Genomic DNA, 13856 nt, shown 5'->3' with positions numbered 1-13856 from the left:
TCACCAGGTTGAGCTCATTCTAATCTTTCATGTCCTTCAAACTATTTTTTTTTTCTGGGGCAATGAAGGTGAAGTGACTTGCCCAGGGTGCATTCTCCAGTGTCCGACCAGAGTACACTTGCAATGGAAGCTAGTAAGTATCAAGTGCCTGAGGCCACATTTGAACTCAGTTCTTCCTGAATCCAGGGCTGGTGCTTTATTCACTGCACCACCTAGCTGCCCCATAAACTATTTTTTTGGGGGGAGGCAATTGGGGTTAAGTGACTCGCCCAGGATCACACAGCTTGTAAGTGTCAAGTGTCTAAGGCTGGATTTGAACTCAGGTACTCCTGAATCCAGGGCCAGTGCTTTATTCACTGCGCCACCTAGCTGCCCCCTCCCACAAACTATTTTTATAAGATTTTTCCATGGTCTTATATTAATCTTGTTACTTAATCTTGCTCCCATCTTCTGTCCATTCCTTCTCATCATCTATCATGGTTGATGAGCTCCTGATGCATCCACACCAGCATCTGCAGACAAATCACATTTTCCCCCTCACCGGATTTTTTTTTTCCTTTTTTAACTTTAGGATTTAATTCTTGAGCACCTCCCCCGCCTCCAATGTGGAATTCCCTTGAAACTGTTTACACACTGGGATCCTATCTTTCCTCTGTAACCTTTGAAGTTTGGGATTGACCATAATATAAAGTCTCAACTTTTGATCCTAGAAATCACAGCCCTCCACATTCTGGCTCCACCCAAGTTTTCTGGTCCCATCTTGTCCTGCTCCTCTTTGCACATTTTATGTTCTGGCCAAAGCAGACTAACCCCCAACTTATAATTCTCATCTTTGTTTATCCTGTGTTCATCTCATCTCCCATCCCCAGAAAGCTCATTCCCATGTTCATCTGGTAACATCCCTCTCTTCTAAGCCTTACTCAGGAGCTACTTCCTCCTTTAAGTCTTCCTTAATTCCTCCCCGCCCCACCCCCTCCGCCAGCCAATAATGACAGCTGCCTCCTCTCATTTTCCATAGACCTTCACCTGGACCTCACATTTGCTCCCATACTTCATAATGTGTAGGATTAATAGCAGAAAGAGACCTGACAGAACTAATTATACAATAAAAGATCTTGGAAGTTGGAGTCCAACCACAGAGTTTTTAAAAAATCTTTTTTCCATTTCAAAGCATTTATTTTTCTCTCTCCCACTCCCAAATGAACAAAAAAGAAAATCAAAATCCTTGTAGCAAATATGCATAGTCAGGCAAAGCAAACTCCTATTGGCTGTGTTCAAAAATGCACGTGTCATTCTGAATTCTGAGTCAATCACCTCTCCATCCAGAGGTGGGAAACATGCTTCATGAGTGGCCCTCTGGACTCCTGGCTTGTCACTGCCCCAGAATTCTTCAGTCTTACATGATCTCTTTTATCCTATAAACTGTTTGCTTCACTATATAGTACATCAGTTCGCAAAGATCATCACAGTTTCCTGTACAGTTGTCCATTTAATCATTTCATTAGCAAAATAATATTGTATTATGTACAGCAATTTAATTAGCCATTCCCCAACAGGTGGGCACAACCTTAATTTTCAGGTTTTTTGCTACAACAGGAAAAGCTACCATATTTGTGTGTATACATATCTACATGCATATATACCTACAAGGGTCTTTTTCCTTTCTTTCATCTCTGGGGAGAGTATATGACAAGTTGTGGTATTACTAAGAAAATATACAGTTTGGTGACTCTTAGGTAGGCAAAGGTCCAAGTTGCTTTCCAGAAGGGCCAACCTCCATCCAACCTGCATTGGGAAGCCTGTTTTCCCACAGCCCCTCCAACATTTGTCACTCTCCTCTTTGTCACCTTTGCTAATATGATGAGTGTGAGGTGGGAACCAGGTTGCTTTAATTTGTATTTCTCTAAATATTAGTGATTTGAAGAATTTTTAAAATATGGTTTTGACAGCTTGGATTTCTTTCTTTGAAAATTCCCTGTTCAAATCTTTTTACCATTGACTTGAGGAAAAGCTCTGGTTTATTTCAATTTTAATAAGTTCTTTCTATTTCTTGGAAATGAGACCTTTATCAGAGGAAATTGTTCTAGAGATTTCCCCCCAGTTACCTGATTCCTGCCTAATTTTAACTCTGTGGATTTTATTTGTACAAAGACATTTTTATATTGTCAAAAATGTCCATTTTGTCTTCTGTGATCGTCCCCCTTGTTGGGTTGTGAACTTGTTCTCCTATGTATGGAATTTCTTCATCGAGTCCCTAATTTGATTATTGTTATTTTTTTATGTCTATGTTATGTATTTATTTGTCACTTATCTTGATCTATGGTGTGAGATGCTGATCTATGCCCATTTTCTGCCAGACTGCTTTCCAATTTTTCAAGCTGTTTTTGTGGAATAGTGAGAACATAACCCTTACTTTCTATGGAGGAAGCCCTAAGGGCCAGACAAGTAAAATTAGAACACAGCAGGGCTGAGATTCTAACTGAGCTTCTTTGACTTCAAAACCAGTGCTCCTCCCACCTGGCCCCACTGTCCTTCTGCCCAGCTCCCTTGTTTTATAGAGGAGACTGAGAGAGGACCAGGGAAATGGATGATGTGGTTAAAGAAGACACAGGTAGGATACAGCTAGGATTCAAACTTGGTTTATATTAAAGCACACGGCCCCTTTCTCCCATACATCCTTAGACTTTAGAGGAAGACCTGTGGTGCATCTCTCTTTGTCTTCATGACAGGACAGAACTTATCATAGGGACTGCTAAATAAATGAATGAATGAACGAACCAATATATGAATGAGGTAGAGGAGCCTTGGGGCTCTTAGGCATCACTCTGGGCGATTTGAGGACACTGTTCCCCGGTGGACTCTCTGATGGACCTGCAGGTTGGAGCTCTGTTTGAAGCCTTTACCACAGATAAGACACTTGTAGGGTTTTTCACCCGTGTGGACGCGCTGATGGACATGCAGGTGGGATGTCTGGCTGAAGCCTTTCCCACATTCAGTACACGTGTATGGTTTCTCTTTCATGTGGGTTCGCCTGTGGATACGAAGCGTGGTCTGGTGGCTAAACCCTTTCCCACAGTCAACACAAGTGTAGGGCTTCTCCCCAGTGTGGACTCTCTGGTGGATGTTCAGATTGGATCTCTGGCTAAAGTCTTTCCCACAGTCAGGACATTTAAATGGTTTTTCTCCTGTGTGCGTTCTCTGGTGTCGGACAAGAGGAGACTTGCAATGGAAGCTTTTCCCACAGTCCCTACATCTGTATTGTTTGGGTCCCTTGGTCGATACTGGGAGGTCTTTGCAGAGGTTCTTCTCTTCCAAGCATCGAGGAGACCCTCCCTCACTTGGCAGAGGTCTCTGTTGGGCTAAGAACTTCCCTTTGGCTCCTTTAACTGGGGGAAGCTGGAGCTGTAGAGTTGGGATGGTGGCAGCCAGAAGACCTTTCTGAGGAGCAGGGGGAACACAGGGGCTTCCCGGCCCCTCCACAGAAGCCCTTCTCCTCATAGCCTGCTTTGGCAACTTGGCCTGAAGGGAGGTGGCAGCTGGCAGAACGCTCTGTTGGGGGTCTTTCTCTTGAGGACTCAGTCTGCACAGTCTCTTCCCGCCGCCTGGAAGGAGAGAGGATTCAAGTGACAAGGACACAGAGGCCTCCAGCCCAGCCTATCAGGAACGCTTCTACAGCCTTTGGCTCGTGCATTCAGAAGCCCAGAAAGGGACTTTTCCAAAGTCATTAAACAACCTTAGAGAATGACTTGTTGAATGCAAGAGAGTAGATAAGGAGGCTGGACTTGGAGTCAGAAAAGCTAGGTTCAAATCCTACCTCTGATGTTAAATGGATTTCTGGACAAGTGATTTCATTGCTCTGGTCCTCACTTTCCTTGTCAGTAAAACCGGGATAAGAATCCCTGCTGGAACAACTTCACAGGCCTGTCTGAGGCTCAGATGAAATGATGGCTCCTAAGTGCTTTGCAAACCTTATTCCGGAGACCAAGCATCTCATTTGGCCAAAAACAAAGGCTCGGAGAGAAGGGAGATGGCCAGGACCCTCCTTGGAGGGAAATGATGCATGGGCAGCTAGGAGAGACAAGGCTGTTTTGTTGTGGGTAGGGTTCCCCTCCTGGGAGCTCCCTGAAGACCCTGAGCCCAGGAGAGACCCTGATCCAGTCTTGCCCCCCCTCCCTGAGATCCATTCTTGGGCCTCAACCCTTAGGGAATGGAGGGAATGAACGTGACCTTTAGGATGCATCTCCTGAGGAAGGAGAGACACAGAGCTCATGGATGGGATGGGTCTAGGACTCTGACTCCACGGGGAACATGGATTTCAAGAGGACTTGTGTCCATGACAACATGAAGACAGGATATATTCATTGGCTGACAGCTGCAAGGCTACAGGGAAGCTGAATCGTCAGGCAGACCCTCCCCCCAGAGGAGAAGGACCCAATACATCCCAGGGAGGAAGGCATCTGCACTGGTTGGCTGGCAATGTCAATGCCGCCCGGGCACCTGAGCCCGAGAAAGCCTAGATATGGCTGAGGACAAGTGGGAAGGCAGGAAGGGGGGCCTAGGGTTCACGCAGGTCACCCTGGAGCCAGAAGGTGGCTGGGAGGCTGTCTAGAAGAGCCTCCATCCTTGCAATGACCATTCAGGGCAGGCTATGCCTCAAGGTCAGTGAGGGTCACTGTTGCCAGAATGAACAAACATGGGGCAGCTGGTGGTGCAGTGGATAGAGCACTGGCCCTGGAGTCGGGAGGACTTGAGTTCAAATCTGGCCTCAGACCCTTGACACTTACTAGCTGTGTGACCCTGGGCAAGTCACTTAACCCTCATTGTCCCACAGAAACACAACAAAACAAAACAAACAGAATGAACACACATGACCTGGGCAGGACACACATAGCCCTGAGTCCCATGGACTGGGGAACGCAGAGCTCAGGGCAGATGGACTCTGCAGTCGGACAAGGACATGTCCCTCCCTGGGGCCCTCTCTCAGGTCTGGCCCCTGTGGGATGACAGGGCAGGCCAGCTGAGCACTGGGGATGGCTTTCTCACCTGGCCGGGCCCCTCCAGGCATGCTCTCCTCTCTATACTTGGCCTCTTCCTCTCCGTCAATCAAGGCAATCAGGTCTGGTTTGGGGACAGGGATTCCTGGTCCAGGAAGAAGAGAGGGCAGAGGGGAGACTTAATGACCAGTGACCCCAACCAAGGGGCCTGTGGACTGAGGAAGCCCTGGCAGCCACAGCGGATGGGAGACTGAGGGAAGACCCAGGTTGTGTCCAGCTCGGGGAGACTTCTGGCAAGGCCCCTGCTCTGGCTCTTCAGGACTGTGACCATCTGTTTGTCGGCCCATCTCAGTGTCCGTTCCAGGGTCATTAGTGGGGTCGGGGTGGCCAACGCGTTCTGCCTGTGCCCTCTCTGCCACACGCTCTTCTGGGCTTCCTCCTTCTCCATCGCCCCAGTCTGTCTCTCATGCCCATTCTCTGCCCAAGCCTATCACAGTCCTTGCCAGGATGCTTACTAGCGCAAGGTGAATTCAGATAGCCTCCCCTCCTCCCTCGCCCTCCTGTTGGGTGCTGCCCTTGGTCTTCCCCTTTGTTTTTCCTACCTTGATCTTCCTGCCCCACCTAGGCCTGTCCCCATCTCTGGCCCTTCTTCCCTCCCTCCCCCTGGGCCTGTGGTCTTAGGGAAGAGCCAAGGAGGATGGGAGGTCCTGGGGCCCAGTGATTCCTCCCTCATCCTCCCCCTGCCCTGGGTGGGGAAGGAGCCTGGCTCTAAAAGGAAGGGCCCACCCCGACTAACCCCCAAATGCCCCACCTCCACCTTATTCTGATGGACAGAACTCAAGGCAGGAACCGACCTTAGGATGAAGACACAGATGAAGCAGTGGGAAGGGGAGTCAGGAGACAGACAAGGTTTGGGGGAGACAGAGAGAGACAAGCAAAGGAAGCTGTGAGAGCCAGAGCCAGAAGACGGGAAGGGGACGAGCTGCAGCAGAGAGAGTCCTGCATTCGGATCCCAGGCACCGGCACCCCAGTTGGGTGACCCAGGCCAGCCAGGGCCTATCTCTGTGCCTCAGTCTCCACACTCTCGACTGGCGAGTGATGTGGAGTGCAGAGACAAGGAGAGGGCGGGAGAAGGGGTGCAGGGATGCAGACAGAGACCCAGAGGACACAACACCCCCCCCAAGGCCTGGCCCAGGACTCACCGAGGGCGCCCATGTGCCTGTAGCTCTCCCAAAGCACGTCCCTGTAGAGCTCCTTCTGCCTGGGCCCCAGGTGCCCCCACTCCTCCCACGAGAAGCTCACAGTCACATCAGCAAATGTCAAGTCCGCCATGGCTACGGGCAAGGGTCTTGTCTGAGGCTGGTGGTCGGGGAGGCAACAAAGGGAAAATGCCGTCAGAGGCCGAGTTGGCCATGACTCTGGCTGGGGCTGGCGGGGAGGTGGGGAGGACAACGGGCCCTGGGCCGCTGGGTCCCAGGCAGACAGGGATGGAATGAAGGCAGAAAGACAAGGGCAAGACAGGGAATCACAACAGAGTTAGGGGTCACAAATGGACGGGGAAGGCACCAAGCTTAGGCCCAGGGGATGGGCTGGGGGGGGGGGGGTCCTGGCCAGGCTGAGGCCCAGGGGGATATGCTGGGGGGTAGGGGCTGGCTAGGCTGAGGCCCAGGGCAGGTGCTGGGGCGGGGGGTTCCTGGCCAGGCTGAGGCCCAGGGGGATATGCTGGGGGGTAGGGGCTGGCTAGGCTGAGGCCCAGGGCGGGCGCTGGGGTGGGGGGTTCCTGGCCAGGCTGAGGCCCAGGGGGATATGCTGGGGGGTAGGGGCTGGCTAGGCTGAGGCCCAGGGGTGTGCTCAGGGGCCTGGCCAGGGATGACCAAGCCTGGGAGCTTGGAGGACAGGCACTCGCAGCTCACCTGAGATCCAGCTCTGGCTGGCAGCACATCCACACCATAGTTCCCATTCAGCTGCTCCTGAGGCCAGGGTAGGATTTCAGACATCTGCAGGCCTGGGAGGGGAGAGAGAAGGGGAAGCCTGAGAAAGGGTCAGATGTTTCCAAGTGCCCCTTTCCCTCAGTCACCCCTCTCTGCTACCACACTCTTGGGCCCCCACAGATTCCCCCCCCCCCCATGCAGAGCTTACTCCTTTTAATCCTGACCTAAAGAAAAAGGCATCTCTACCAGAGATCTAGACTCTACAGAGATCCTAAGTGATCAGGTTTGGAGCTAGCCAAAGCCCCCTCAAAGCAGCCAGGTGATGCTATGGAGAGAGCACCTGGCCTAGAGTCAACAAGGCCAGAGTTCAAATCCAGCCTCAGATACTTCCTAGCTGTGTGACTCTGGGCAAGTCACTTCACCTGTTTGCCTCGGTTTCCTCACGTGTGAAAGGACAAGAACAAGAGCACCTATCTCCAGGTCCAGTGAGAGAATATTTGTAAAGTGCTTGGCACAGAGCCTGGCACATAGTAAGAGCTTACCAAATGCCTGCTCCCTTCCCTTCCCCTCAGATTACAGAGGAAGAAGCAAGCCCAGAGGGAAGGGACCCACTCAAGGTCACACAAGTAGCATAGCCATGATTCTGGCTCCAGGGGCTCTTCCCTTTAGTGCCTCATCCTCCCCAGTGGAGAATCTCCTTGTGCCACCTCCCATCCCTCTACATTACAGCCTGAGTGGGAAGGGAAGTCAAGGTGTCCCTGCCCCGCCCTGGGCCTCAGCGTCCTCTGTAGCCTGATGTGTCAAAGCTGGACTAGATGAAGTGGTTTCCCACTGAGGCTCCAGGGTCAACAACAGCTCCGGTCCGAGCCCTGCTGCAGCAGACGGCAGGGCTCGCCAGGCTGCCCTGCTGGGTTCGCTCTTCCTTGGTTCCCTCCCTACCTGACTGACCACAAGAGCATCATCCATCTTCCTGCCCCCCTCTGTGCATGGCCCCCAAGGTCCCAGGATGGGCCTCTCTGTCCTAGGGCAGAGTGGGTGTCTACACAGGCAGCCCCCGGAGCTCTACATCAGGCCCTAATGTGTGCCCCATATATCACTGACGGCTTGTTGGGCAGCTCACACTGGGTGCTCTGCAGGCATCCCCAACTCTTGAGTGTCCAAAGCTGAGCTCATCATCTTTCCTTCTCCCCTTCCCAACCTTCCTGTTCTGCTGAGGAGACCATCATCCTCCAGGTAACACAGATTCACCAGACAGAAGTCATCCCCGATGCCTCATCTGGACCTTCCCAGGTAAGCCAGCCGCCACTGGGAATCCTTCTGCCCTTCCCACTTCCAGAATACCTTCCTGCACCTGAACGGACAGCCACAAGGCTGCTCGAGGCCCTGAAGAAAACATAGAAGCCTCACAAATCTCTGGGAAGAAGCCCCAGAGGCCCCTGAGAGCTCTTAAAGGGGTACCCACATTTTTCTTTCTTTTTTTTGGTGAGGCAGTTGGGGTTAAGTGACTTGCCCAGGGTCACACAGCTAGTAAGTGTCAAGTGTCTGAGGCTGGATTTGAACTCAGGTATTCCTCACTCCAGGGCATGTACTCTATCTACTGCGCCACCTAGCTGCCCCCTGACACCCACATTTTTCAAGAGATAGACTGAGAAGAGGTAGACTGTGAGAGCAGGCCTCCAGGGGTAGCAGTGCCGGGGAGCCAGCCCCTCCTGCCCCACCAAGGGCAGCTCAGGAACAGCAGCCAAAAGGAGAAACTGAGGCAGGATGGGTGGCTACAGAGAAAGGAGCGAGAGGGAGGGGAGCCACTGAGGCCTGACAACATCCCAGGCCAGAAGCCTGTTCTAAGGGCTGAAGGAAGATCCCCCACCCAGAGCTGCCCCCTCCCCCAGACCCATCCTGGCAATTCTACATGACACAGACAGTCATATTTGGGGCTTGCTTCTATTACCTAGAATTTTCCTGGATCCCGATTTTCCCAAGGGTTAGGTGGAGATACATATTTTAAAATGGGTCCAAAAGCCAAATCTCAGTCTGAAAGTTGGGATTTTCCTAACTTGGGCCTCTGAACTACTGGGATTGTGCTTACAACTTTGGGCGGCTAGGTGGAGCTGCAGTGGATAAAGTGCAGGGCCTGCAGTCAGGAAGACTCATTTTCCTCAGTTCAAATCTGGTCTCAGACACTTACTAGCTGGGTAACCCTGGGCAAGTCACTTCACCCTGTTTGCCTCAGTTTCCCCATATGTCAAGTGAGCTGGAGAAGGAAATGGCAAACCCCTCCAGCGTCTCTGCCAAGAAAACCCCAAATGAGTCATAAAGAGTCTGACGTGACCGAAATGACTGAACAACTAAGAACTTATCATCCAAGATAACCTCCATGAATGAGCAGGGACAGGAGCTCTCAAGGTCTGAGGGGCCTATGGGCTCACCCACCTAAAAATGAGCTAAATGTTAGCGCAAGCTATAGTCAATCCCATAGCCAATGAGAATGAAGAGAGCGAAGTGGAGACAAGCCAGGCCTGGCTAACCCAGCCGGGGCCTTGGGGAGACGTGGATCTAGCCCTTCCAAAAGGATCTGGCAACACTACCCACGGGGGTTCCAGGCAGGATCTGTCTGGGATGGGTTGACTCACTGCACTGGATTGCTAGCGGTACACATCTCTGCCACTCTGTATTGGAGCGTCTGAACTTGGCTCCTTTTTTTTGTTTGTTTTTTGGGTTTTTTTTTTTAACTTACTTCCTTTTAATGTGCCAAGGGAAATGGAGGCCCTCACCAATTCCTTCAGGAATTCCACACTGAATCCTTCTCCTTTGGCCCCCAAAGGTCTTGTTGGAATATCTGCTGCTCCCACAAGGACCTAGACCCAGGGCAGCACTTACTGAGCCCTGCCCAGAGGCTATCCCTTCCTCAAGTCCCTGCCAGGAAATGCCAGATTCAGGGATCTGAACCCACCTCTCTCCGGAGTTCCAACCCACCAAAGGTCTTTTTTTCATTCTTTAGAATCTAGAGGCAACCCTGAGGGGCTATGGCTTCTAGTACTGTTGCTCATGAGCCCCTACTAGTTTGCTTCTAATTTTTATTAGCCGGTAGACAGCAATCCGTTTTAGCAAAAATGATTGCTGAAAACAATCTTTACATGTAATTGGAAAATAAAATACTAAAATTTTAAAATAATTTTTCAAAAATTACCATGTATTATTTTTTGTACATCTAAATATGTAGATACAGTCATCATCCCCCACCTCCCACTTCATCAGAACATAAGCTCCTTAAGGGTAAAGACGGCTTCATTTTTGTCTCTGTAGCCCCAGCTCCCGGCACACAGCAGGTGCTCAATAAATGCTTGGCTAGTTGATGGCTTTGAAGCCTTGAGAGCAGCCCTCAACAGGACAGGATGGAGGGGCTGGGCTTCCACCAGTATTAGCTATCAACTCCCTAGCATATTGTCCAGCTAAGAGCATTTGCTGTGGCCTGCAATTCCTACTAAACTTCTAGAACCTATTGTTAAAGGGATGGTCAGTTATAGAACATGTAGCTTCATCTGAACAGGCTGTGCTGGACTGAGCTTCTTTCCGTCTTCCAGAGTGGTGCTAGGTGGGCCCTAGAATTTGACAACACTGTATACAATCCTTTGTGCTATTCTTTGGACAAGATAGCAAGACGTGGGTGAGGAGAGACTACAGCTAGGTGACTAACTGGCCTGCCCAAAGATCAGACGCAGAGCTTTTATGCATGGTTTCCTCAGCAAAAGCACTCCTCAAAGGCAGGAACCATGCTTGTTTTCTTTTTGTGTCCCCAACTCTTAGAAAATAGTATGTGCTTGGGGAAGCTAGATGGCGCAGTGGTGCAGCACCGGCCCTGCATTCAGGAGGACCTGAGTTCAAATCTGGCCTCAGACACTTGACACTTACTAGCTGTGTGACCCTGGGCAAGTCACTTAACCCTCATTGCCCTGCAAAAAAAAAAAAAAAGAAAGAAAACAGTATGTGCTTAACAAAGGAACTTGGAGGAAGTCTCTAAAGAAGTGCCTCTAGGGGCAGCTAGGTGGCGCAGTGGATAACGCACCAGCCCTGGATTCAGGAGGACCTGAGTTCAAATCTAGCCTCAGACACTTGACACTAGCTGTGTGACCCTGGGCAAGTCACTTAACCCTCATTGCCCTCCAAAAACAAAAACAAAACAAAAAAATTAAAATTAAAAAAAAAAAAGAAGTGCCTCTAAAGGCTACTTCACCTTTGAGGAGCAATGGCTTCTATCAAAGCAGATTCTCAAACTCCAGATGACACAAAGTGCAGGGGCACAGCAAACATACTGCATGATACAAACGGGATCCAAAAGGATCCTGCAAGGCTGGATGGCTGAGCAGAATGTAGGAACGTGGCATTTAATAGGGATAAATGGGAAGCCCCAACCTTGGGTCCCCAAAATCAGTGTAAATGCATGGCAGGGAAAGGCTGAGAGCCAGTCTGTTAGGAATTGTTCCTGCCAAGCATCACCAGCTTTGCCACATAAAGGGCAGGTGCATGTGCTGGTCACCTACATTCCTTCCACTGAAATGCTTCAGCAGTCATCTCTATGCCAGTCTCTTCCTCCCACTGAGGGCAGGTCCATGTGCAGGGGAGTGACTCCAAGTTTACAGGAGGGACGATGTGACTAAGACAGTATTCTTTTAAATGCATCTCTTGTGAACTGTGTCCTCTGACTGATTGGTAAACAAACATCAGTGGGGGCTCATGACCCACAAAATGCCTAGAGGCTGGGGGAGCTGACTCAAGGCCTAGAGTAAGACTCTGCAGAGGTGACATTCTCATCTACCTAGCGAGGGGGTAAACAATAGTTTATGTAAAAAAGACTGGGGTTAAAAAAAAAAAGACTGGGGTTTTCATGGACTGCAAACAACATTTCTGCAGTGAGCTGCAGAAGTCAATAATACTAATGTGATCTTGGACTAGCTTAAGAGAGGCAAAGCATCCGAGAAGAAAAGGCCCATGCCCTGTTCTGAGCATGCCAATGGAAGGGCACTGCCCAGCTGTAGTGCTCACACAGCACTGAAGGAGAAGGAACCTGGAAAGAAGACTCTCAGGGCCAGGATAACTGAAGGGCAGTCATGGGGGAGGAGGAGGGACCTTATTCTGCCCGGCCTGGAGGGCAGGCCCAGGAGCAAGGCTCAAACAAAGGGCCCCTAGGAGAACCTCCCAAGCATGAGGGGCAGAGGCCATTGGGCGCCACCCTCCAAGGAGAACAGGCTGCACTGGGAGGGGGGGGCGCCCCTTGGGGGCAGGCAGGTCTTTGAGCCAAGGGAGGGGGATTCCTGCTCAGCTGTGGCTTGGACCAGGAGCCCCCTAAGGTCGGGCCAACTTGGAGGCTCCCTTTGATGGGTCCCCTGTATCCTTCTGCCCTCAGTCTCCTCATTTATAGAAGCAGAGTGGAGGGTGGATGCTGGGAGCTCTCCCCTCACTGCCCCTCAGCCCAGCCCCAGGCGGGGCCCATCCGTCCTCACCATTTTCTTCCAGCCCTTGGTCCAGCCCCTCCAGCAGGCCCAGCACCTCCTCTCCCCGCTGCAGCTGCTCCTCCCTCACACGGACCCGCAGCCGCCGGGGCAGGAGGGTCAGGAACTGCTCCAGCACCAGCAGCTCCAGCATCTGCTCCTTGGTGTGGATGTCAGGTCTCAGCCAGCAGTGACACAGCTCCCGCAGCTGGGCCAGGGCCTCCTGGGGCCCCACTGCCCCCCCATGGTGGCCAAACTGGCGGAAGCGCAGCCTCCAGGACTCAGGGTCGGGCACCTCTTCACAGGCAGCCTCCTCATCCTCTTCCACCTTCACCACCAGCAACCCATCCACTCCCAGAAGGGCAGGGGTCTGGCCTCGGGGGGCGCTGCCCATGGCCGAGGGGCATCTCTGGGTCACAGGGCTCCCCAGGCTTCTCTTCTCCATCAGACACAATCGCCTCCCAGCATCCCTGGGGCTAGAAGAAAGCAGCACCATCAGGCCCCTGGGCACGATGGCCTGGCCCCTGTCTCCTCTGCCAGGGGAGGGGGGGTCCTGCTCACTCCCCCTACTTGGACAGGCGTCCAAGCAGCCTCGCAACACAACAGAAGTGGGAGGGGGCACTTTCGGGACTCTTCACACAAGGGGAAACTGAGGGCGAGAGGAGGGCAGAGGAGCGGGGTGAGGCCCAGGGAGGGGCAGCACCGTCTCCCCTGCAGCCCTGGGTGAGAGCGGCTGCCAGTATTCCCATCTCGATCTCACAGGGAAGGAAAAGGAGCCGCGGGAGATAACCGCGGACTGCCCAAGGTTACTCACAGGGACATTTTGTAGCAAAGATGGGAGCCGGCCCCGGGGCCGCCTGGTAAGCCCTCCCCTGGGGCGTGGGGGGCATCGCCAGGCCGGGGCTGGTGCCCACGGGAGACAAGGGCTCGGCAGAGCTGGCCGCACTGAGATCCCGATGGAGAGGAGGAGAGCCCGCCGGGGGCTGCGGGCGCAGGGGCGCCGGGCAAGGCAGGGCACTCACCTCCTGGGCTCAGCCCGGGGGCCTCCTCATGTCCTGCCGCAGGCCTCTCGGGGGCCAGCCCGGCTGGATGCCCGGCGGCGGGAGTGGAGAGTCTCCTCCCTGCAGTCAGGCTCCTCCTGGGCCTCCTCCTCCCCCTCCTCCTCCTCCTCCTCCTCCTCCTCCTCCTCCTCCTCCTCCTCCTCCTCCTCCTCCTCTTCCTCCTCCTCCTCCTCCTCCTCCCCCTCCTCCTCCTCCACCTGCAGACACACACGCCCAGAGCAGAGAAGCAGTAAGTGCGGGGCTGGATGCAAGCAGGGGAGAGAGAAAGGGAGGGGATGGAGGGGGAGGGGATGGTGGGGATGGAGAAGGGGGAGGGGATGGAGAGAGAGGGGAAGGGGAGAGAGGGGGAGGGGATGGAGAAGGGGAGGGGATGTGAGAGGGGGA

General features: G+C 52.6%; 1 protein-coding gene across 2 annotated transcripts; it reads right to left on the bottom strand.

Moving 5' to 3' along the window:
- Positions 1-1059: 1059 nt before the first annotated feature.
- Positions 1060-13600, bottom strand: LOC122747024 (zinc finger protein 500-like). Of its 2 annotated transcripts, XM_043993229.1 has the most exons (6): positions 13434-13600; positions 12424-12887; positions 6908-6999; positions 6197-6353; positions 5044-5139; positions 1092-3602 (listed from the first exon to the last, which is right to left on the bottom strand). In XM_043993229.1, the coding sequence occupies exons 2-6, from the start codon at positions 12854-12856 to the stop codon at positions 2821-2823; spliced, it is 1560 nt and encodes a 519-aa protein (XP_043849164.1). In that variant the 5' UTR covers positions 12857-12887; positions 13434-13600; the 3' UTR covers positions 1092-2820. The 2 variants fall into 2 exon arrangements, with proteins under 2 accessions (XP_043849165.1, XP_043849164.1); XM_043993230.1 differs by lacking the exon at positions 5044-5139 and having other exon boundaries at positions 1060-3602.
- Positions 13601-13856: the final 256 nt, after the last annotated feature.

The sequence above is a fragment of the Dromiciops gliroides genome, chromosome 3 (genome assembly GCF_019393635.1).
Source record: "Dromiciops gliroides isolate mDroGli1 chromosome 3, mDroGli1.pri, whole genome shotgun sequence".
Lineage (NCBI taxonomy): Eukaryota > Metazoa > Chordata > Mammalia > Microbiotheria > Microbiotheriidae > Dromiciops > Dromiciops gliroides.
This window is presented reverse-complemented; position numbering and strand designations above follow the sequence as displayed.

Coding starts and splice junctions, on each gene's coding strand:
- LOC122747024 (XM_043993229.1), bottom strand. CDS start 12,856: ATGGAGAAGAGAAGCCTGGGGAGCCCTGTGACCCAGAGATGCCCCTCG. Junction 6,354..6,907: donor CAGCCAGAGCTGGATCTCAG/GTGAGCTGCGAG, acceptor CCCGACCACCAG/CCTCAGACAAGACCCTTGCC. Junction 3,603..5,043: donor GCCTGGAGGGGCCCGGCCAG/GTGAGAAAGCCA, acceptor CTCTCCTTCCAG/GCGGCGGGAAGAGACTGTGC.